Consider the following 26,425-nt stretch of genomic DNA (forward strand, 5'->3'; position numbering starts at 1 on the left):
ATTACTTCAAAAATAATGGAATAGGTCAGAAGGGACTCACACTTGTTTTGAACTCTTGAATGGAAAGAACAATCAGATCTAGTCCAGAGTGGGATGTCACCGCCACTCTTGGCTTCCAAGGAAACTCTGACTCCTCAGTTCTTTTGGCCTTTGTCTCTACAAACTGCTCCTCCCTTGGCTTAGATGAAAATAAAGCTGTGTTCTATGAAAGAAGCTTTAGAAGGAAACAAAGTAGGAAAGAAAACAAACAAAAGAGGAGTTTCCAAATTTAAACAGGTAGATTTACAAAGCCTGTTATGTTATGTAATGTAAGAAATTAAGTTTCTTGATTGTAACTGAGATAAAGAAAAAGACCCAGTCAGCTGGTCTAGCAAACAGATAGGGCCTTGTTCCTCTTTGTTACCAGATTAAGCTGTCTAGGCTTCTAACCCAGGCAGCTTCAGGTTGGCACCACTTATTTCCTGGATGGAATTTCAGTCTCTACAATGTGACCATAAATCCATGACCATTTTAGAAATTTAGGGCCGGAAGGAACTTGGAGGTTAACTAACCCCTGCTACATGCTTGAGGTTCCCTTTGGCATCCAATTCTGCTTGGACATCCCTTCAAGGGCAGGGAACTGTCATCTAAATTAGCTTGTGTCATGATCAACAACACAATTTATTAGGAAGTTCTTTCGTGTGTTGAGTTAAACTTACTCTAATTGTTGCTGCTTCCGCACACTGCAGTCACATGAAACAGCGCTACCTGCTTCTTCACATAGCAGCCTCACCAATATCTAAAGATGTTACCATGGAGTGTATCAAGCACAGGATTCAAGAATCCAATACTTTCCGTCTGGAGACTTCTGTTTTTGAGAGGTAGGGTAGAATGGGAGGGGGTGTCATAGCACTCTATTGGCAATACTGAGTTTATGGGCAACTAAATTCTCTAAGTCTTTAGTTACATCTCCAACAGGCTGAACTGAGACACAACTGACCTTCTGAATCTAAGAATAAACTACGTTTGTAAGCTGTACAGTATGTTAAGTGCTCTGGTATTCATTATCCAATGCAGCGATTCTAAGCCCCGAGTATATGCTAGATTTACCCTTTCATTTCAATTTTTAAGCAACTTTTAGGGACCCTAATTCTCTCAAACAATATAATTTACTATTATCTCAGCTTTTAGTCACTAAAACTTTTGATTAACAATACAAAAAGAATAGTGATAACAGCTCACATTTGTTGAGCTTTGTGCCAGGCACTGGGCTAAGAGATTTTCATATGTTAACTTATTTAACACTCACAAAAACCTTATGAAGTAGTTATGTATTAGTATTATTTTCATTTAATTGATGGTTTAGTGAAGGTACAGAAAAGTTAAGTTACTTGCTCAAGGTCACAGTGCCAACAGGTAGAGGACCCAGGATTTGAACCCAAGTAGACTGACAAGAGAACTCATCCTTTAAACTACTATATCATATGGTTCCCATCATTGTCCTTTTTTAAAGCATTAATAAACTATGTGAACAAGTCGGGATAGAGCTCTATGGCAAACCAGCAGAGACTTGAGTTAATCAAACCTTTTGAATGAACAGCTGATTCTTAATACAACTACCTATGCTCATGCAGCCTCAGCTGCTCTATCTTTTCCACAATAGCAGTTACTGCCATGCTGAAATCCTAGAGACAGTATGCAGAGACACAGTGTACCATGAGTGGTTAAAAGCCAGGCAGTCTGCATTTGTATCCTGGCTCTATCACCCTCTAACTTTATCACCACAGGCAAATTACTTAAGACTTCTGAGCTTCAGTTTCCCAGTCAATAAAATGATAGTACCAACCTTATTATTATGGTGATTATAAATTAACTCAGGTAAAGTATTTAGAAAAATTCCAGGTACATAGAAATTGCTCAATAAATGTTAGCTGTTACTGTAATGCTCTTTACTCTAAAGCCAGAAATACGATTAGTCTGGTATGTCTGGTTCTAACACAGTTATTACAGTTAACTTTTTAATAATCTAGTCTAAAACCTTACTTATAACTTATCAAATTTATCAGTCTACATGTTGGTACTCTATCCTCTTCTTATTTTTAAAAATAGAAATATCTGCTCATTTTCAATCATTCAGGACCTCCTAGTTCACCATGCTTTCTTAAAGACTACCAAGAATCCTGATCTCTCTCTACACTGAGAACCACAGACTTGAAGTATACTCTGATATCTTGACATTTGGATGTAATGGAGAAAAACGGCAGGAACTCCCTAAGGTGTCATCTCAGTTTATGGCCTGTAGAGTCATCACCAGTCTGTGAACCTGACTGTAAGAAATCAAGATTGGTGGTCAGGACAGTTGAAACAGAGCCACTTTCGATCCTCAAGGCCAAGTCTGAGAGGGGCCCAGGATATGAGCTATCACAGCACAGCTGTCCTTTAGCACATTAAGTTACTTCTGAGCCCAGGATGAGAGCCAGCTGAGTAGACACTGCCCAAGAATCGGGACATATGCAGCATATGAACCTGAAAGCACTGCACAGCTGTTACCCATCTTCCCAATCCTTTCCAGAGACAGAATCTTGTAGAGAACTTTCTAGATCTAGTCCAGCGGTTGTAAGCTAACGGACCATGGACCAAAAGTAGCCACAGATGTCTTATTTGCCCTGCTTAGTGTCATATATTTTTTGAATTAGCTGCCAGTATTTAAAAATTTAAAATTTTGCATAAAAATAGATTTGGCTCATCTTGAAAAACATAGATCTGGCCACATTATGTCCTTAGCACAATAATCAGCTGAGCCTGAGTAGTAGCTACCCAGTTTAGACATGTGGAACCCAAACAGACAACGACATTTGAAAACTCTGATTAAATCTAAACAGTTCATTTCACAGGTGAAGAAAATTGAGCTCTAAAACGATCTGACCTGTCCACATTAAATGGCAGAGTCAAAATTGAAGGCCAGGTGTTTTCAACCCCAGTCCGTGATTTTCAGTAAGTACTGTTGATCTTTCCTCTAGGGAATGTGAGGTACAGGGACTTACCGGCTTGTATGAACAATGACAAGGAGAAACAAAACTGAGAACTAGGTCTTCTGCTTTTGCACCCACTACCTTTCATTTCCTATGCTGGACCAGAAAATTCTTAGGGGCTGCAATCCACTAGGGAAGTTAAGTCTAGCCAGAAACTCCAAGTCCCAGCATTCCTCAGACTGCTGACTACACCCACAGTTCAAACTATCTGTGCTCTCTGTACAAAGCACTGCACATTCCCAGCCTCCACCAGATGCTCTCATGCCCAGCTGGGTTATGAACAAACATGCTGCTTTCCCTTTGTTAATGGCCTTTTCTCTACCCACACAGGTAGTTAGGGAACAATGGCCTCCACGGGACACTGATGCTGGAGGAGAGGTTACAGTTACAGATGATAGGAGGTCAGTAGGAGCTCTGAACTCTCTTTCTGGCTCTCTTCCCAAAACACCAAATGGCTATGCCATGGCCTTCAATACATCGCTTTTAAAAAAAAGTGCAGGTTCTGTCCTGATTGACAAAGGATGCCCTAGCCACATTCCCCTTGAGTATAAAGACATTGATTTGTGAGAATATTTGAAATCCTTAGCTTAAAAGGCCCTGAATACACAGTATCATAGCATCATTATACTTCAGAGACAGGAATATATTACCTAAAACTGTCCAAGGGGATATCTAGTTTCCTTTTTATCTTGGAGATGCCAATGACAAAACTATAGTCTGTGTAAGTAATTAGGATAGGAACTGCAGGAAGAATGGAATAGTTAACAAAGGAACCATTCACAAGAGATCATTTTCTGTAGAAATACAAAATCAAGATTGTCTTTTATAAGAATAAGGAGAGAGTGAAGCCACCATTAAAATCCAAAAGGAGGGGTTTCAGACAGCTTCCAGGTTGGTGAAGCAGAATGCCTCCATGTGCCACTGTGCTGGGCTCCAAACTCCAAGAGGACTGAAGTTTCTTTGTTCTCGACCTCACCCTATGAATCTCTTCATCTGGCTGTTGGTTCCTGTGCTTTAATACCCTTGGTAATAAACCACTCATCTGCTGTGTGGCTGACAGGGTCTTGGTATTCCAGCCTGGTGTCAGGCCTGAGCCTTTGAAGTGGGAGAGCCGAGTTCAGGACATTGGACCACCAGAGACCTCCAGGCCCCATGTAATATCAAGCAGCGAGAACTCTCCCAGAGATCTCCGTCTCAATGCTAAGACCCAGCTCCACCCAACGGTCAGCAAGTTCCAGCGCTGGACGGCCCATGCCAAACAACTAGCAAGAGAGGAACACAACCCCACCCATTAGCAGAGAGGCTGCCTAAAATCATACTAAGTTCACAGACACCCCAAAACACACCACTGGACACAGCCCGGCCCACAAGAAAGACAAGATCCAGCCCCACACACCAGAACACAGGCACCAGTCCCCTCCACGAGGAAGCCTACACAAGCCACTGAACCAACCTTACCCTCTGGGGGCAGACATCAAAAACAATGGGAACTACGAACCTGCAGGCTGTGAAAAGGAGACCCCAAACACAGTAAGTTAAGCAAAATGGGAAGACAGAGAAATATGCAGCAGATGAAGGAGCAAGGTATAAACCCAACCAGACCAAACAAATGAAGAGGAAGTAGGCAGTCTACCTGAAAAAGAATTCAGAGTAATGATAGCAAAGAAGACCCAAAATCTTGGAAATAGAATGGAGAAAATACAAGAAATGTTTAACAAGGACCTAGAAGAACTAAAAAGCAAACAAAAAATGATGAACAACACAATAAATGAAATTAAAAATTCTCGAGAAGGAATCAATAGCAGAATAACTGAGGCAGAAGAACGGATAAGTGACCTGGAAGATAAAATAGTGGAAACAACTACTGCAAAGCAGAATAAAGAAAAAAGAATGAAAAGAATTGAGGACAGTCTCAGAGACCTCTGGGACGACTGTAAGCGCATCAACATGTGAATTATAGGGGTCCCAGAAGAAGAAGAGAAAAAGAAAGGGTCTGAGAAAATATTTGAAGAGATTATAATTGAAAACGTCCCTAACATGGGAAAGGAAATGGTCAATTAAGTCCAGGAAGCGCAGAGAGTCCCATACAGGATAAATCCAAGGAGAAACACACCAAGACACATATAAATCAAACTATCAAAAACTAAATACAAAGAAAAAATATTAAAAGCAGCAGGGAAAAGCAACAAATAACATACAAGGGAACCCCCATAAGGTTAACAGCTGATCTTTCAGCAGAAACGCTACAAGCCAGAAGGGAGTGGCAGGACATATTTAAAGTGATGAAAGGGAAGAACCTACAACCAAGATTACTCTACTCAGCAAGGATCTCATTCAGATTCAACAGAGAAATCAAAAGCTTTACAGACAAGCAAAAGTTAAGAGAATTCAGCACCACCAAACCAGCTCTACAACAAATGCTAAAGGAACTTCTCTAAGCAGGAAACACAAGTGAAGGAAAGGACTACAAAAAAACCCCGAAAACAATTAAGAAAATGGCAATAGGAACATACATATCGATAATTACCTTAAATGTAAATGGATTAAATGCTCCAACCAAAAGACACAGACTGGCTGAATGGATACAAAAACAAGGCCCTTATATATGCTGTCTACAAGAGACCCATTTCAGACCTAGGGACACATACAGACTGAAAGTGAGGGGATGGAAAAAGATATTCCATGCAAATGGAAATCAAAAGAAAGCTGGAGTAGCAATTCTCATATCAGACAAAATAGACTTTAAAATAAAGACTATAACAAGAGACAAAGAAGGACACTAAATAATGATCAAGGGATCAATCCAAGAAGAAGATATAACAATTGTAAATATTTATGAACCCAACATAGGAGCACCTCAATACATAAGGCAAATGCTAACAGCCATAAAAGGGGAAATCAACAGTAACACAATCATAGTAGGGGACTTTAACACCCCACTTTCACCAATGAACAGATCATCCAAAATGAAAATAAATAAGGAAACACAAGCTTTAAATGACACATTAAACAAGATGGACTTAATTGATATTTATAGGACATTCCATCCAAAAACAACAGAATACGCTTTCTTCTCAAGTGCTCATGGAACATTCTCCAGGATACATCATATCTTGGGTCACAAGTCAAGCCTTGGTAAATTTAAGAAAATTGAAATCGTATCAAGTATCTTTTCCGACCACAAAGCTATGAGACTAGATATCAATTACAGGAAAAAAACTGTAAAAAAATACAAAGACGGAGGCTAAACAATACGCTACTAAATAACCAAGAGATCACTGAAGAAATCAAGGAGGAAATAAAAAAAAGCCTAGAAACAAATGACAATGAAAACACGACGACCCAAAACCTATGGGATGCAGCAAAAGCAGTTCTAAGAGGGAAGTTTATAGCAATACAATCCTGCCTCAAGAAACAAGAAACATATCAAATAAACAAACAAAAAAAGATCAGAAATAAATAAAGGAAACAACAGTAAAGATCAGTAAAACTAAAAGCTGGTTCTTTGAGAAGATAAATAAAATTGATAAACCTTTAGCCAGACTCATCAAGAAAAAAAGGGAGAAGACTCAAATCAACAGAATTAGAAAGAAAAAGGAGAAGTAACACCTGACCCTGCAGAAATACAAAGAATCATGAGGGATTACTGCAAGCAACTATATGCCAATAAAATGGACAACCTGGAAGAAATGGACAAATTCTTAGAAAAGCACAACCTTCTGAGACTGAATCAGGAAGAAATAGAAAATATAAACAGACCAATCACAAGACTGAAATTGAAACTGTGATTAAAAATCTTCCAACAAACAAAAGCCCAGGACCAGATGGCTTCACAGGCGAATTCTATCAAACATTTAGAGAAGAGCTAACACCTACCCTTCTCAAACTCTTCCAAAATATAGCAGAGGGAGGAACACTCCCAAACTCATTCTACGAGGCCACCATCACCGATATCAAAACCAGACAAAGATGTCACAAAAAAAGAAAACTACAGACCAATATCACTGATGAACATAGATGCAAAAATCCTCAACAAAATACTAGTAAACAAAATCCAACAGCACATTATAAGGATCATACACCATGATCAAGTGGGGTTTATCCCAGGAATGCAAGGATTCTTCAATATATGCAAATCAATCATTGTGATACACCATATTAACAAACTGAAGGATAAAAACCATATGATCATCTCAATAGATGCAGGGAAAGCTTTCAACAAAATTCAACACCCATTTATGATAAAAACTCTCCAGAAAGCATGCATAGAGGGAACTTATCTCAACATAATAAAGGCCATATATGACAAACCCACAGCCAACATCGTTCTCAATGGTGAAAAAATGAAAGCATTTCCTCTAATATCAGGAACAAGACAAGGATGCCCACTCTCATCACTATTATTCAACATAGTTTTGGATGTTTTAGCCACAGCAATTAGAGAAGAAAAAGAAATAAAAGGAATCCAAATCGGAAAAGAAGAAGTAAAGCTGTCAGTGTTTTCAGATGACATGATACTGTACATAGAGAATCCTAAAGATGCCACCAGAAAACTACTAGAGCTAATCAATGAATTTGGTAAAATAGCAGGATATAAAATTAATGCACAGAAATCTCTTGCATTCCTATACACTAATGATGAAAAATCTGAAAGGGAAATTAAGGAAACACTGCCATTTACCATTGCAACAAAAAGAATAAAATACCTAGGAATAAACCTACCTAAGGAGACAAAAGACCTGTATGCAGAAAACTATAAGACACCGATGAAAGAAATTAAAGATGATACCAACAGATGGAGAGATATACCATGTTCTTGGATTGGAAGAATCAACATTCTGAAAATGACTATACTACCCAAAGCAATCTATAGATTCAATGCAATCCCTATCAAACTACCAATGGCATTTTTCACAGAATTAGAACAAAAAATTTCACAATTTGTATGGAAACACAAAAGACCCCGAATAGCCAAAGCAATCTTGAGAAAGAAAAACGGAACTGGAGGAATCAGGCTCCCTGACATCAGACTGTACTTCAAAGCTACAGTAATCAAGACAGTATGGTACTGGCACAAAAACAGAAATATAGATCAATGGAACAGGACAGAAAGCCCAGAGATAAACCCATGCACATATGGTCACCTTATCTTTGATAAAGGATTCAAGAATATACAATGGAGAAAAGACAGCCTTTTCAATAAGTGGTGCTGGGAAAACTGGACAGCTACATGTAAAAGAATGAAATTACAACACTTCCTAACACCATACACGAAAATAAACTCAAAATGGATTAAAGACCTAAATGTAAGGCCAGACAGTATAAAACTTAGAGGAATACATAGGAAGAACACTCTTTGACATAAATCACAGTAAGGTTCTTTTTGACCCACTTCCTAGAGAAATGGAAATAAAAACAAAAATAAACAAATGGGACCTAATGAAACTTAAAAGCTTTTGCACAGAAAAGGAAACCATAAACAAGACAAAAAGACAACCTCAGAATGGGAGAAAATATCTGCAAACGAAGCAAATGACAAAGGATTAATCTCCAAAATATACAAGCAGCTCACACAGCTCAATATCAAAAAAAGAAACAACCCAATCCAAAAATGGGCAGAAGATCTAAATAGACATTTCTCCAAAGAAGATATACAGATTGCCAACAAACACATGAAAGGATGCTCAACATCACTAATCATCAGAGAAATGAAAATCAAAACTACAGTGAGGTATCACCTCACAGTGGTCAGAATGGCCACCATCAAAAAAGCTACAAACAATAAATGCTAGAGAGGGTGTGGAGAAAAGGGAACCCTCTTGCACTGTTGGTGGGAATGTAAATTGATACAGCCACTATGGAGAACAGTATGGAGGTTCCTTAAACAACTAAAAATAGAACTACCATATGACCCAGCAATCCCACTACTGGGGGTATTCCCTGAGAAAACCATAATTCAAAAAGAATCATGCACCACAATGTTCACTGCAGCTCTATTTACAGTAGCCAGGACATGGAAGCAACCTAGGTGTCCATTCCCGGATGAATGGGTAAAGAAGATGTGGCACATATATACAATGGAATATTACTCAGCCATAAAAAGAAATGAAATTGAGTTATTTGTAGTGAAGTGGATGGACCTAGAGTCTGTCATACAGAGTGAAGTAAGTCAGAAAGAGAAAAACAAATACCGTATGCTAACACATATATATGGAATCTAAAAAAAATAAAATAAAATGGTTCTCATGAACCTAGTGGCAGGACAGGAATAAAGATGCAGACGTAGAGAATGGATTTGAGGACACAGGGATGGGGATGGGAAAGGGTAAGCTGGGACGAAATGAGAGAGCAGCATTGACATATATACACTACCAAATGTAAAACAGATAGCTAGTGGGAAGCAGCCGCATAGCACAAGGAGATCAGCTTGGTGCTTTGTGACCACCTAGAGGGGTGGGATAGGGAGGGTGGGAGGGAGACACAAGAGGGAGGGGATATGGGGATATATGTATACATATAGCTGATTTACTTTGTTATACAGCAGAAACTAACACAACATTGTAAAGCAATTATACTCTAATAAAGATGTTAAAAAATATGTAATATTAAAAAAAAAAAGAAGAATAAGGAGAGGAGAAAGCAGGTGGCAACTGAACTGGACTGCAGATGCCAAGGTTGAACAGCTGAGCAAGTACTCAGAGTCAGAGCTTCTGACTTGTATAAAGAACCAAAAGTGAATGCACTGTCGAGGGGCAAGTGCTGAAACATGCATAGTATCAATGAAAGTTGAAGCCAAAGAACTTGCCACGGCCTGCCTCTGCCCTTCCAAGGATCCTGGAACAGCTCCCTCCATGTTTCCAAAAGGGAGACTGCCATCAGGAACCAGTAAGTATAGAGGCAAATTCTCCTTTGTGCTTCCTTCTGGGCACGGCACTTAAAAAATTCCCTAGAGTCTGTATCTGGCATAAATTAGGGTGTTAAAGCCCAGTCCCCAAATTCGTCAACCCCTAAGCCACACATCTATTCTATATGAGACTACTGATCCTGGCTATTGCACAGCCTCCCAGGAGCACAAATGAAAAATCAGGCGGTTGGTTATGGTCAAAGAGGACATGTCTATTGCACCTTAAGTAAGAGAGATTTATTCTCATTGAGGCAGAGGAGATTCTTCTAGAGGCACCATTTAGACTCCAGTACTTTTCCTGCTTACTGAATATACAGTGATTACAGTCTCTCTAGCTAAAGATGATGACAATCACTCTATGAGATAGTTTTTTAGATGTGCTTTTTCTTTTTTAACTATCAAGCCCCTCGGAAGCTGAGGCCATTCATGTTCTCAACTTTCTAAAGAGGGAACCCAGGAAACAGGTTAGGCTCTATATGATAGAAAAAAAATAAAGCTCAGAGAGGGAAGCAACTAGTCTCATTCACCTGGGACACAAAGAAACCCTGGATTAGGGCTGCGAGCCCTTTGACAACAGGCATGAACTCTTTAAGTTCAGCTCAGCACTAAATCAGACTTGAGTGATAGGACCAGAAAGAACTTTTATAACTGTTTTGTCATTAGTATGCACAATGCTGGTATCCACATTCAATGAGCCCAGGCTAATAACTTTGCTTTCTAGGTAAGGCTCTTTCACAAATGGGTCTTGTAACAAGGAAAAGACCCAAATCTTCCTAATCTAGCACTGGTCGCACAATTCAAAACCATGTAGAGTTTTACACGCAATTCAAAACCATGTAGGATGTTAAAGTACCAGGCCCTCATGGCGAAAGTATAACAGTGGTGAAGAAATGTCAGTCCTCCCAACAAGGCAGCCTGTATAGCATGTACCTGACGATTTGCAAAAAAGTGGCTCAGAAAAGCTTTTCAGAAGGAAATGGTCAGCAGTATTCATTAGCCCTTCACACCTGCAGGTTTAACAATTTGGTTAGTTCTTCATTTTTCCTTCCTGCTTAAAGCCACTGGCTGCTTAGCTATTAAGGTCAGAATCTAAACAGAGACCCCTCCCTCCCCCACCATACTTTTTCATTTTAACTCTCTGCTTCAGAGTTTCACTTCCTGTATGACAGAGTTTAAGCACCTACTGAACAGATCTTTCAATGGATAACAATGATCAACTTTTGACAAAATACAAAAAAGCTACCCAAAGCCATTGGATACTGAACAAAAAAAGCAGGCGAATTCTGGAAAGAGGCTGAAACTTAGAAGGGAAGGGTACAAGGTGAGTTTCCCATTTTTATGGCTTTTAGGCTGATAGAAAACTGCTGTCTTTCTGGTTGAAGAAATAGAGGACACCACAGAATCAGAGCAACCACAGTGCTGGAAAGTGAAGATGGAAATCTCAGAAGATAGAAAGGCAAAGAAAGAGAGTTCCAAATTCTGTGTGTAAAATCTACCCAAATCTCTAGCTGACTCCTGAACCATATATGTGTGGGGCAGGCTCCAGCTAAAGATAAAATAATTGGGATTTGCACTGTTGCCCAAGATGCAGCTTACAGTTTGAGTTCAATGAAGTTAAACGCCTGCTAACACAGACAAAAACACCAGCACTCTTCAGAGGAATATAACAGAATCCACAACATTAACATTTATAACATGCAGGATACAATCTAAATTTACTCAACATTTGAATAACCAGAAAAATGTGATTCTTTTTCTAGAGAAGAAACAAATAGAGACCACCTTTGAGATGATTCAGATATTAGATTTAGCAGAAAAGGATTTTAAAGCATTTATTATAATGATGTTCAAAAAAGTAAAGGAAAACATGCTTGTAATGAATAAAAACAGGAAATCTCAGCAGAGGAAATAAAAACCCATGGTTACTGATGTTCTGATGACAAGTGAGATGAGAATTAGAAAATAACTCATATTCAAAAGTACCTCTGCTTAGTTGGAGATTTTTGTTTCAAACGACTTGTTTGTACCAAAACTAAATTGAAAATTACTTACTGACACTAGATGGTTAGTTCTGGGAGACCTGAATGGAGAGGTAGAAAGAATATAGGGAAGTTTGGTGGGGATATTTCACATACAGGTATTTTCATTTAGAGATGATGTGAAGGACAGGGCTTTTCTGTCTAGGATTCCTGATATTTAATACCAGGCCTGCTACTGGTTCCTACATGGATCAAATTTTTCTTTCAGAAGGTAAAACAATGCTATGAAATACTCCTACCAGGCATCTAAAAGAGGCAGGCTACAGAAAAGAGGAAGTGTTCTTATAAGGAGAAAAGTGATGTTTAGAGAGAAAGCAGAGAGAGCATCAAAATCTTGTCTTCCAAAGTGATTCTGATGTGGAATTACTAAAAGGAAGTATTTGGAAGAGTTAATCCCAAGTCCATTTTGGGTCTCATACTGGTTCCTCTCTCCTTTGTTCACCAAACTCTATGTAGTATGAGATGCATACTTCAGAAACAGAGCCAGGGACCTCCCTCATGGCGCAGTGGTTAAGAAACCACCTGCCAGTGCAGGGGACATGGGTTCGAGCCCTGGTCTGGGAAGATCCCACATGCCAGGAAGCAACTAAGCCCGTGCACCACAACAACTGAGCCTGCGCTCTAGAGCCCTCGAGCCACAACTACTGAGCCTGCGCGCCACAACTACTGAAGCCCATGCACCTGGAGCCTGTGCTCCGCAACAAGAGAAGCCACTGCAATGAGAAGCCTGTGTACCGCAACAAAGAGTAGCCCCCGCTCGCCACAAATAGAGACAGCCTGTGCGCAGCAATGAAGACCCAATGCTGCCAAAAGTAAATAAATAAATAAATAAATAAATTTTTTTAAAAAAGGAAACAGAGACAGTTTCCCAACCCCACAGATTCCTGGTACTCTCAAAAGCAGGACATGATAGGAAAGGGCACAAATCATTTCCTGGATAAAACAACAGGTCTCAACTCACAAAAAGTGACAATAGCCACAAGAAGAAAGAACAAGCCTGAAATTGTTAGCTTGGAAGTGGAGGGGATAGTTCCTCTGGCAGTGAGGAGTATGATTATTTGATTCAATTAAATCAAATAAACAATGTCCAAAATAATAAAATAAAATTTCCCTAAGATTGTTCTGAGCAACTCTGTAACGTGCACCAACTAAACTCAGTTTTCAGTGTTAAAATGGACCAATGACTCTCTGAGCTAAGCCACTCAATCTGAAACAGAAAAAAAAAATAAAAAAAGTAAAGCAGAAGAACTACAAAACTCTTCTTTTTATCAACATTTTCCACTATAAAGCTGGCCGCATCATCATCTAATGATATAAAATTCTAGAAACTTTACAAAATTCCTGTTTTTAAAATTTATTTTTTGTTATCAAAGAGAATGTCCGGAAACATTGAGTACTAAAGAAACTGTTCATGGTATTGTTTTACAAAAGTTCCTAATGGAGTATGAATATTTTATTTTCTGTTGTATCCTTCACTTATTAATGATGAGGTGGATGAACTGGTACAATTACTCAAAAAAAAAATTCCAGACAAAAACATCCATTCTCATTCTGAATCTGTTGATTGGAGTGAATTCAGTGGTTACAATACCACCACTGGCTAAGAATCAAGCTCCCCACAGGAGGGAGCTACTTGAGTCATCTCATTAGGTCACATAGGTCTCTCAGATATAGGCACCATGTTTGAAGTCTCACACAAAATGTCTGTGTCACTTAAATTACACAATGTGGCAGTGTTTGTTTCATGGGGACATAATCTTGAAAGAACGGGTAAAGTAGAAAACAACCTGTTTGTATGTTATACGTGAGTACATTATCGGACTGTGCATGGTTTTGAGGGCACGGTAGCCCTTGTTAAAGAGGAATTCCACCAATGAAGCATCTGTCAGATCCCAGCTGCTCCTGGCGACGAGGGTGTTGACTCATTTAACCATGAGTTGTTAGGTTGGGGCCTTCTTCATCTACTGTTTGGCTCAAATGGTTTGAACTGAGTTTGGTTGTCTTTCTCGTCCATCTAAGCTTTATTTCTCAGCCTCAGGATATGTGGGGTACTTGACTGTTTCTATCTTCTCTCGAACTTTGTAGGAGGGATATAGGCCCGTCCTTCCCAGTTTTCTGTTGACACCTTTAGAATAGCCATCCCAATGATTTCCAGCCACACCAATGATATCTCCAGGTTCCATGGGGATTTCATCTGCAGTTCGAGGTTGGTGAGGATAAATGGCAATCTGGTTGTGGGCATTTTGGCCTCCAAAATAGTAGATGTCATCCAAAGAATGGAAGTTTGCAGAGGCATCGGGATGCAGTGTTTGCATGATTTCATAAGCAACTCGACAGACCTTGGGAAAGTATGAAAAAAAATTGGTTAGCATGTGTAAGATCTCCTTCATAGCAATCCGAAAGCTCTTGGCCAAAGAGACCAGGACTAGACTAGGACCAGGACTGAGAGAACGAGAAGCAGTGGATTCTAGTCACAGGTTTTCAGTCCATTTGTTCTCAGATGATGGTACAAGTCATTCTTCATTTCTGTGCTTGTATCTTTTTTTTTTTAACATAAAAGATAATTACAATTAAGATCTCTCAGAGAAAAAAAGTATGTGTATATATAGTGCAAAGTATTTTATGAATATGAATTCATAAATTCATATTTATTAAAATATAAAATTTTAATTTTAATAAAAATTTATTAAGAGCCACAGAATGTTCCATGTTGGGCACTAGGGGTACAATAATGAGTAAGACACAGTCTATGCCCTTGGTGAATTCAAGGTTCAGGATTAGAATCAGGATTATAAATACTTTACACAAATGCTGCTGCTCCCTTTCCTTCATTCAGTGTTAATAAATCACATACTCTTTTCTGCTAATTTGGACTTGGTCTTGGAACTCTTCTCAACCGAAATTCATGTAATTACTGACAATCAACTATTGCCAAATGAGCTAAAATATATCTGCCACTTCTGTTCTAAAGTGTGATGTGTGTGATGTGTAGACAGTAGCATCTAGACTGAAATAAGATGAACTAGCCTTTGGGGACAAGGCATCTACCTGATTCACTTAAGGCTACTTAAAAGATTCCTCTGTCCAAAAAATACCTACCATTCCCACTGGATGGCAGCTGGAATTCCACAATCTGAGCTTCATTCCTTGAGCTTCACACTTGGTGATAGTTAAACTATAACTATCTTAATGGAGGTATAACATTTTAAGCAATTAACAAATATATTCATTATAGAGTAAATGGGTTTCAGAAACTTTTCTAAGAATAGGTGAAGACCAAAGAGAGAATATTATCATTTTGCTTAGAAAATTCTTCCATTATACACTGTGAACACAGGACTCAACTCAGGTCAAATTTTCCTACATCTCCAGTTGTAGTTACCTCCGTTAATGAAGTTTTATTGTCCCTACACCAATACTTTTGCACATATTTAAAATGATACTAATAGTAATTGTTAATCTGCTCAGTGGAGCAATTTAGGATTACCCAGCAGTTCTTTAAAATTTTGGCATTCATGATATCAAAAACTAAATTCTTAAATGTTATGAGCAAATGGAATCTGATTAGGTTAATCATCAACTTAACTCCTTAAAAAGTCTGAATTTTAGGAACCTGAGGGGCGGTTTTCACATGCTATATGTAATTTGTAAATGAAACTAAGTTTAGATAGTATTTTTAATTTTGCAGATAGGGACTAAAATACAAGGAGATCTGCCCAAATTCTAGTGCTAGAATTTCAACTAGACATGGAACCAAGAAAATAACTTTGCTTTCAAATTTGCTACTTCATCAACAAACTAATTTTATATTGGTACGATTGAGATCACTGGTAGAATACTGAAACTATAACAAAATGAGGCTAAAAAAGATTTGGAACTTGAACTTCAAATTCAGCCAAAGGCCCACACAGCACAAGCAAAATCAAGTTAAGCCTTTGGAAAGAAACTAAATAATTAAAACAAAGCAGTTCCAATAATAGCAAAGTACCATAACAATGATAGAGGCTAATATTTACTGAGTTTTTTCTGTCAGACGTTGTTTCTAGGTCTAATTTAATTGTCAGTAGCCCCATAAAATTTTATCATGCTCGTTTTATGGATGTCAAAGGTCAGTTAAGGAATATGCTCAAGGTTACACTACTATTAAGTGGCATATTCAGGTTTTGAACCCATGCAGTCTGTGTATGGTTGTTAACTGCTAAGCATACTTTTTCTTGCAGATCCTATTCTCCATGTTCACATTTTAATAGCAGAAAGATATAACTTAAGGCCAAGGCTGGCCTTGGGAAAACCTGAGAGTCTTATATTCAGGGCCCCCCCACCCACTTTTCAATTATCCCTAGCCAGGGATGCAAGACCTTGTACTGTCTTTCGGATGACCACAATGCCCACCGTGGCAATGAACCCTAATGTGTTTCCTCCTTTCATTAATAAACTTCTCACTCTCATAAAAACAACACTGCCCTCAGTCCCACACCCTTAGGGACGTGCTTTCTTTTGGGGTAATCCTAATAATCAGTTTATGTTTTGGTATCAAAGTTGTTGATGTATTAGGCCACTGGATAACACATGTACTTTCTTAAGCCAAAGAAATTACGAATGGTAGAACTTTCAGACACAGAGTGGACCAATATAAGACCCTTTCTCCTTCTCATAATAACGGCAATAATGAGAGCAGCTGAGCTTACTGAGCACTGTTCTAATAGCTGCGCTTGCACACATGCTTCCTCTCAACTCATTTAGCTCTCACAACAACCCTATGAGTTGGTTACTGTTATTATTTATATTTTACAGCCGAAGAAACTATGCCAAAGAAAGATTAATTTCCAAAAAATAAAAAATGAATAAAGGAGCTAGTAAATGACAGAAATGTAATTAGAACTCTCTGTCTCTACACCATACACTGAACTGCCTTAGGTTGTAAGGATAAGTACCTAGAACAGTGCCTGCCACAGAGTAGCCGCTCAGTAAGTACCTTCTGCATGAATACTGCTCCATGCATAATACCAGTCCAGCAGTGGAGATGCAAGTCCACTGGTGATATTTAATCCTTAAGATCCATATATAACATTCTGAGTAATTAAAAATTTTTCTCTATATTAACCATGGGGCAATTTACTGCAAAGGGCTAGAAAGATTACTATAGTGTCAACGTTTGCATTTAATCACCCTAGGCTTCCTCTCTGGGCTTAACAAATCCAAATCACGTGACAGGTAAATGAGGTCTTTCAGTTGATGTCAATACTCAGGTTTGATACCTGACAGGTAGCATGATTGAGAGGGGTAGTCTATGGTTTGCAAAGCAGTGCCTGGCCACACATATGTTTTATTTCATTTGCTGTTGATGTGGCACTATATCATTTTTAGAACACTACTAAGCACACAGTAATGAGTAAGAGCAAAAATCCTGCCAAAGGATAAAACACAGATATGACTGTATTTAAAAAAAAAAAAAATTGAAAAGCGGAGGAAGGTCCATTAGTTTGAATTTTATCCCTGAGTAACAACCAGCTGAGCTTTGCATGAGCCTCCAAGGCTTTCTCAGAGCAGATGGGATCTTGGTTTTTTGTCAAAATTGACAGGGCCAGAAGGATCTCCTAGTGTGAGAAGTTGGAAGTGGGCTCTTGTCTCACTGCATGAGGCTGGGATATCTGTGCACTTTTACTGTAAACTGCTTTGTTTTGCTATTCAATGAGAGAACAGTATCCACTGTCGTTTCATGAACCATACCTCAGTGGAAATTCCTATCGAGAGTCATCTGGCTAGAATAAGATGAATGTAGTATCTGGTTTCTCCCTCTGGGCTTTCCAAAATCTGATTCAAAACGTGATGAGGCCAGTTGTGTTGTGTGTGGATTTGGAATGAAACAACAGAGAATGCCAGGAGAATGTCATATTAAGTGCCACAAAGGGAAGTGTCTCAGGGGGAAAAAAAAGAAATTTTGTCCTATGGTGATTTTAATGATTGAGAAACTACTGAACAATGTTGACTGTTCCTTAAAAAATGTTGATTACCCATAGTCTTTAAAGTGGACATCTACAAACCATTTTTGTAAATCAGATTCCAGAGTTATAAAACCTGATTCTAAAACTTGATAAACAATATTTTAAAAAAGAAAACCTTTCTGATATTTTGCCCATCTATAACTGAGTGAGCTGTCAACTGCTGGAATTGGAACTCCAATTCCTTTGTTTCAGATTTTAGATGGTTTCATTAAATATGAAAGTAACATAAATGACATAGTAGATGCTTAGGGCATAGGCAGCTTCCAGTAACACAGAACAAGATTAGAGTATTTGGTAGAATAGTTTGGAATGCGATGCACAGCATAGCTTTCAAAACTTACTTGATGCTGTTGAAAAGTGTTAATATTGCCTCTAATTTTCAGACTAAATCCTGAAGATTGTTTTCTTCAATTTATGAGGCTTTTAGGACAAACTTGGCTATGAGAAACAGCTCTGATGAAGGAATTCAGAAAACTGAGTGCAACAATAGTAACAAAATTAGAGAGTAGAGTCATATTCTTGGCTTTTAAAAACTTTTCACTTAAGGAGAGAGAATTCCCAGACCTCACTTGTGGATATAAAACCAAGAATGATTAGAAGCCCTAAGACTGAGAAGAATGGGTCCAAAACCTTATAAAGAATCCTGATTAAGATGTCATGACATTTGTACCTACAGTTTCTCAAACATCAATCAGGCCTTGCAATTTCCTTCTAATAATACATTTCATTCTTCCAGTATTGTCTACAATAGCACATGGTCAACAGATAAACTCTTTCTCACTATTGTCATATAGCATAAAAGTCCTCAAAGGGTAGTATACAGGAGACAGAAAGTTTACATGACTGAAACTTCAGGATTGTCAAAACATTATGAAGAAGATACTAAACTTTTATCCCTTCTAACCATCTCTTGAAATGAGATTATCATCAAGCAAAGTTTGAAAGTTGGTTGTCCATGTTTTATTCTGGGCCGAGATTTGGTTCTCATTGTTTTATTCTCTTATCACCCTTCTGGATGTAAGGCTTTAGTCTTCTTCTGTTTTCTGCAGGAACGTCTGCAGATTAATTTCCCTAAAGTCAAAACATACACAAGTTTACCTGCATTTGCTAAAGCAAATACTATTACTTATCACTCACCCTTTGGGAATGAAGAGCTTTTGTTTCTGAAAATTCATATTATATGGTGACACTCTCTTTCAATAAGCTACATAAAATAGAGTTAAGGTGGTACCTTGGCACAGGAATTAATATGCCGAATGTTACTGGTTATTATTCTTTATGAAGAATTGTTACACACATCCAATGCACACAATGACTATGTGGAACCTAAGCATCACCCATGACCATAAGCAGAGGTAATGGAGTCCTTGAACAGCATATTTCATGTTCCTTCTAAAACGTGAGATCATATAGTCTGAAATGGGGCCATGTGATAAAAAGCTGTTAAAATAAATACTGTAGAGTCTAACAGGCAAAGATATACCTATACCTATTCCTTTATAAATAATAATAGCAGCTAACATTGCTTTTAACATATTGCTGGGTACTATTCTCAGTGCTTCACATATAATAACTCTTTAATCCTCACAAAAACTTTATGCAGTAGGTATTATTGTTATTACCATTTTTACAAGGAGGGGGGAAAAGTCAGTGATAGGCTAAGTAATTTGTTCAAACGCCACAGAGTCACTAGGTGGTTAAAGTTGGATTTAAACCCAGGTAGTCTGACTCCAGAGCCCACAATGCCTCATTCTTGTTCTCTGTCTCGTGAAGTCAATGGCTTGATACTTTGATGTCATCAGTGACGTTTTCTCAAACTCCACTGCTACTGCTGATGAGACATTTTGGGGGCATTCTTCAAACGATTCTGATTTTGGTTTATGGCAATTTTGGTTTGGTTTATGCTACAAGCCACCAACCAACTCGTTCACACCACAAAAATATTAAACTGTACCAAATGCCTTTTTACTAAAAATATTTTCAAAAAAGAGTGGGGTGCGGGACTTCCCTGGTGGCGCAGTGGTTAAGAATCTGCCTGCCAATGCAGGGGACATGGGTTCGAGCCCTGGTCCGGGAAGATCTTATATGCTGTGGAGCAACTAAGCCCGTGTACCACAACTACTGAGCCCACGTGCCACAGCTACTGAAGCCTGTGTGCCTAGAGCCCATGCTCTGCAACTAGAGAAGCCACCGCAATGAGAAGCCCGTGCACTGCAACAAAGAGTAGACCCTGCTCGTCGCAACTAGAGAAAGTCCGCACGCAGCAATGAAGACCCAACGCAGCCAAAAAAAACCAAGAAAACAAAAAAACAAAAAAAACTGGGGTGCAAGGAAGCCCAAAGATTAATCAGTGAATGTGGAATTATTCCACAGTCTCAAATGCTACAGCTGTTAGTCACCAATAAAGGAGGTGATCACACTTAGCAAACTGCTACTCACTATATAAATGTAAGGTATTTTTTACTGTTAAACTTTTATTCTGAGCCCTAACATGTTTTGAGGTATTCAAGTCTATTTTGGGACACAAAATATTGGTTTAAATGATCAGAGTTATTTTGGATAAACTTTGACTTGCCAAGAGTTTTTAGGAACAATATAATATATAATCACAAATCTTATTCCTTTGGACACAACCAGACCTCTCAGTACTACGCTTTCTTCATATAAACTGTTTCTCTGGATCTGAGGTCTGAAGAAGACACAGAGGTTGATATTATGCATAAAATGAACAAAGTAGTATGAACAATATGCTCTTCAAACCTGGACAGGTTTCCAGTATCATGAAGTGACAGAGGTCCTGATTTCTGAGTCAAAACTAGACTTATGAGGCTATGAGGATCAAAAATTCTACAGCACATCCTTGAAAAGGGGGAAAAAAAAAGATTTTCTTTCCAGAATGAGCCTAATGGCATTATTAAGGAGAGCTGGACAAAGGAAAGCAAAACATAGAGGACGTCCTTGTAAGTCTCAGTGTCTACCTCCATGTAAGGCTGGTAAATGTTTAGACATGTATATATTTATTTACTTTTACAGCTTTATAACTAGAGCAATGGTTCTCACAAGGGTGATTTTGCCCTCCCACTCCCCCCACCCGGGACATGTGGCAATGTCTGGAGACGCTGTTGGCTGTCACAACTTGAGGTGAGGGTCTACTGGCCACGGACGCTGCTAAGCATCCTATAATGACCAAGACAGCACCTCACAACAACTTAAACAGCCCCAAATGCCAACGGTGCCAGGTTGAGAAACCCTGGACTAAAGGAATAGACTTTAGGAAGGCCTAAAATCTAGGCCTACAGAGGAGGTGGTACATCTGGGAAAGTGACTCTTGATTCAATCATTCTAAAAATAAGCATTCGAAAATGTGTTATTTGCACCTGTTGATCTCGTAGGCACATAGCCAGATTCTCAAAAGCAGTTGAGAGGGACTAGGTAGTTACAACTCCTCCCTCCATCCCACCCCCTTCTCAAAGATAGGATCCTCACCCCAATTAGGGAGAACATCAGCTATAATGCCTTCATGTTTTCCCTCTGATGAGGACTGCTGCCATGTGACTCCTGTTCTGTGTAGCTGTCTTTGCATCTTAAGTTGTATTCTTATGCCACATTGAAGGAACTCATACAGGCTTTGCTGGGATAAGTATCTTTCCAAAAATCATAGCACCATACCATTGTGACAGTGTGCATCGTCACATAATAAAAAACTGTCCATTTCTTTATACTCTCTGTAGTATATTCCCATGTAAATGACGTGGCTTTCCTTTTCACACTTTCTTTTCTCTGCTTCTTCTAAGCTTTCAGGCATATTTTTATCTTACATGGTTTATATTTCTTTGTAATTATTCTCTGGTTATTTCATGTGGATATTTTGCTCACTAGATTCTAGACCAGGGTAAGAGCTGTATCTTCGATCTCCTTTGAAATTCCATCTACACCTAGTATAGGTCTGAGCACAAACAATCATTTAACAGCTTGTTGAAAAAACTAACCAATAATATGCACATAAATGAGACAGTTGAATAAAATCCACAATAAATCTTTCTATGCTGATATTCCACTGGGCATATAAGGCTGATTGGAGCACTCATAAAAACACACACACCAAACCAACAACATATTAATTATCTATAACAATAAACTCAAAGAATGATTATAATATGGTATTGCTTAAATATAATGTACAGTTTCTTGCTTGGTAGAAATGTTAAAAGGACTTGAAAGAGGAATTACATTTACCCTTTCTTATTTTCTATAAAGCAATCAAGTGAGGCAAAATGCTGAGCATTTAAGCCTCTCAGTATCAGTGCACTGATGTGTGGAAATGGATGGACCCTGGTTACATACTGAATGTATGCAAAATCAGAAAGTATTAAGTAAACTTAATTACTTGCTGTTTCTGTTAAATGCTGTGAATAAGCCAAGTACTTTAAACAACCCCAGTAGCTGGCTTCAGTAGAGATGTATTCAACAATTGCTTGCAAACAATTAAATATTCAGTGCACTCAAAGAGCTATGTTTTCTGGAATCTTCTCATTCTTTCACAAAAGGGATCATTCCCCAATATTAAAAAAATTGTACCTGAGTCATGAAAACTAACATTTTTTAAAAATCCAAGAACTTCCTGACCCAATATAACCAAAGAGCATTGATCACTTAAAAATGCTTACCTGGGATGAAAAAGTACACACTAGGAAGTCTGCCTGGGAGAGAAAGTGTATATCCAGGATCACACCTCGAAGTGAATTTTCTGTGTATCGATTATGTAGTCCAGCTGACCAAGAGATAGAGTTATCACTAATAAATTCATAACTGGGGTACCTGAAAAAAGAAATAAATTTATACAAACTCACTGAAATCATAGAATTCTGTCAGGAAATAGTATCCTATCAGCAGGAGGTAGCCAGGTCCTTTAACCCAGAGTCCCCCTCTTTCTGACAGTAAGGAAAGCTTTAATTCTGGCATTCAATAGAGTAGCTGACAAAGCATCTTTGAATCCATTGATGGGGCAGAAACCATTCTGGGGTGTCCTGTATGTTAACAGTTATTGGCATGTCATATAAAATACACGTATGCACCAGAATGTCCCTTTCAATTCATGAAATAATTGAAAACAGAAAGCTCTTTATTTTCATTGTAATAAGTGACCTTGAAGAGGTTTTTCAACCTTTCATATTTTTTTCACACAGACACATTTTCATTTTATGCATTCCTTTCCCACTTTTATACTTAAGCATATATCTTTTTTTTTTTAATTAATTATTTATTTATTTATTTATGGCTGTGTTGGGTCTTCGTTTCTGTGCGAGGGCTTTCTCTAGTTGTGGCAAGTGGGGGCCACTCTTCATCACGGTGTGCGGGCCTCTCACTATCGCGGCCTCTCTTGTTGTGGAGCACAGGCTCCAGATGCGCAGGCTCAGTAATTGTGGCTCACGGGCCTAGTCGCTCCGTGGCATGTGGGATCTTCCCAGACCAGGGCTCGAACCCGTGTCCCCTGCATCGGCAGGCAGACTCTCAACCACTGCACCACCAGGGAAGCCCCAAGCATATATCTTTTTAAAAATATAATCTATACATTGTTTTTTCTTCTTCCAGTTTTATTGAGATACAATTTTTTAAAAGATCTATTACTTTATTTGTTTTTGGTTGCATCGGGTCTTAGTTGCAGCATGCGGGATCTTCGTTGAGGCATGCGGGATCTTCGTTGAGGCATATGGGATCTTTCGTTGCGGTGCGCAGACTTCTCTCTAGTTGTGGCCTACAGGCTCCAGAGCGCGTGGGCTCTGTAGTTGTGGTGTGCGGGTTCCAGAGCACGTGGGCACTGTAGTTTGCAGCACGTGGGCTTTCTAGCTGAGGCACATGAGCTCAGTAGTTGTGGCGTGCAGGCCTAGTTGCCCCACGTCATGTGGGATCCCAGTTCCCTGACCAGGGATTGAACCCGCGTTCCCTGCATTGTAAGGCGGATTCTTTACCACTGGACCACCAGAGAAGTCCCGATTGAGATATAATTGACATACAGCACTGTATAAGTTTAAGGCACAATGATCTGACTTACACACATCATGAAATGGTTACCACAATACGTTTAGTGAACTTCCATCACCTCATATACAGACAAAATTTTTAAAAAAGGAAAAAAAAATTTTCCTTGCGATGAAAACTCTTAGGATTTAGTCTCTTAACAACTTTTGGTTGCTGTGGCTAGGACTTTCAATACCACGTTGAATAAAAGTGGTGAGACTGGGCATCTTTGTCTTCTTCCTGATCTTAGAGGAAAAGCTTTCAGCTTTTCACGATTGAGTATTATGTTAGCTGTTAGTCTGTGATATCTTATGGCCTTTGTTATGTTGAGGTATGTCTCCTCTACACCCACTTAGTTGAGAGTTTTATTATAAATGAATATAGAATTTTGTCAAAAGCTTTTTCTGCAACTATTGAGATGATCATATGATTTTTATCCTTTGTTTTGTTAATGTGGTGTATCACATTGATTAATTTGCAAATATTGAACTATCCTTGCATCTACTTGACCATGGTATATGATCCTTTTAATGTACTGTTGGATTCGGTTTGCTAATATTTTGTTAAGGATTTTTGTATCTCATCAGTGATATCGGCCTGTAAGTTTCTCTTACTGTGGCGTCTTTGGTTTTGGAATTGGGGTGATGTTGGCCTTGTAGAATGAGTTCAGAATTGTTTCTTCTTCAATTTTTTGGAATAGTTTGAGAAGCATAGGCATTAACTCTTCTTTAAATATTTTATAAAATTCACCTGTGAAGCCATCTGGTCCTGGACTTTTGTTTGTTGGAAGTTTTTTGATCAATCTTGATTCAACTCCATTACTGGTAATTGGTTTATTAATATTTTCTATTTCTTCCTAATTTAGTCTTGGGAGACTGAAATTTTCTAGGAATTTATCCATTTCTTCTAGGTTGTCCATTTACTCACATATAGTTGTTTGCAGTAATCCCTTTTGATCCTTTGATTTCTGTGGTGTTGGCTGTAACATCTCTTTTTTCATTTCTGATTTTATTCATTTGGGTCCGCTCTCTTTTTTCTTGATGAGTCTGGCTAAATGTTTATCAATTTGTTTATCTTTTCAAAGAAACAGCTCTTAGTTTCACTGATCTTTTCTATTGTTTTAAGTGTCTATTTCACTTATTTCTGCTCTGATGTTTATCATTTCTTTCCTTCTACTAATTTTGGGCTTTGTTCTTCTTTTTCTAGTTCCTATAGGTGTAAGGGTGGGTTGTGTGTGTATGTATAATTATTTTAAGTTGATCTCAAGTTTGAACACATTCTAACAACTCCACAGTTTTTATTCCTGCCTTCCCCTGCCCACATTTAATGTTTTTTGATATCATATTTTACATCTTTTTGTTTTGTGTATTCCTTAACCACGTATTGTGGATATAGATAATTTACTACTTGTCTTTCAAGTTTCCTACTAGCTTTACAAGTGGTTGATCTACTACCTTTACTGTATGTTTGCTTTTACCAATGAGATTTTTCCTTTCATAATTTTCATATTTCTAGTTGTGGTCTTTTCTTTTATGCTTAGGGAAGTCCCTGTAACATTTGTTGTAAAGCCTGTTTAGTGGTGCTGAACAATTTTAGCTTTTGCTTGTCTGTAAAACTCTTGCTCTCTCTTTCAAATTCAAATGGTAGCCTTGTGGGATAAAGTATTCTTGGTTACAGGTTTTTTCCTTTCATCACTTTGAATATATCATGCCACTCTCTTCTGTCCTGAAGTTTCTGCTGAAAAGTCAACTGACAATCTTATGGGAATTCCCTTGTACATAACTAGTTGCTTTTCTCTTGCTGCTTTTAAGATTCTCTCTTTATCTTTATTTTTTGTCATTTTAATTACAATGTGTCTTGGTGTAGACCTCTTTGGGTTGATCTTGTTCGGAACTTTCTGTGCTTCCTGGACCTGGATGTCTGTTTCCTTTCCCAGGTTAGGGAAATTTTTGGCTATTCTTGTTTTAAATAAGTTCCCTGCCCCTTTCTCTCTCTCTTTTCCCTATGAGATCCCTATAATGTAAATGTTGGTATGCTATTGTTGTCCCAGAGGTCGCTTAAACTGTCCTCACTTTTTAAATTCTTCTCTTTTTTTTTGTTCAGCTTGGGTGATTTCCACTACTCTGTCTTCCAGTTAGTTGATCTGTTCTTCTGTATCACTTAATCTACTGTTGATTCCTTCTCGTGTATTTTTTTTAATTTATTTTATTTTATTTTTTATTTTATTTTATTTTTATTTTTGGCTGTGTTGGGTCTTCATTGCTGCGCGCGGGCTTTCTCTAGTTGCGGCGAGCGGGGGCCACTCTTCGTTGCGGTGCGCAGGCCTCTCATTGCGGTGGCTTCTCTTATTGTGGAGCACGGGCTCCAGGGTGCGCGGGCTTCAGTAGTTGTGGCACACGGGCTCAGTAGTTGTGGCTCGCGGGCTCTAGAGCGCAGTCTCAGTAGTTG

The 26,425-nt window shown here is 38.5% G+C and overlaps 1 protein-coding gene and 1 long non-coding RNA gene across 8 annotated transcripts in view; one reads left to right on the forward strand and one right to left on the reverse strand.

Annotated features, from left to right (window-relative positions):
- Nucleotides 1–26,425, forward strand: part of LOC309626235 — a 1,141,377-nt gene that overhangs the window by 847,688 nt on the left and 267,264 nt on the right. The gene's annotated exons all lie outside the window — the stretch shown is intronic.
- Nucleotides 13,293–26,425, reverse strand: part of FUT8 (fucosyltransferase 8) — a 322,308-nt gene continuing 309,175 nt past the window's right edge. For all 7 annotated transcript variants that reach the window (XM_082386590.1, XM_082386586.1, XM_082386588.1 and 4 more), the window contains 2 exons: nucleotides 22,627–22,777; nucleotides 13,293–14,293 (listed from right to left, as the gene is read on the reverse strand). In XM_082386590.1, the coding sequence (XP_082242716.1) occupies nucleotides 13,976–14,293; nucleotides 22,627–22,777 (469 nt within the window). In that variant the 3' untranslated portion in view covers nucleotides 13,293–13,975. The remainder of the gene's footprint in view (nucleotides 14,294–22,626; nucleotides 22,778–26,425) is intronic.

The sequence above is a fragment of the Balaenoptera borealis genome (assembly GCF_965194805.1).
Source record: "Balaenoptera borealis genome assembly, chromosome: 3".
NCBI lineage: Eukaryota > Metazoa > Chordata > Mammalia > Artiodactyla > Balaenopteridae > Balaenoptera > Balaenoptera borealis.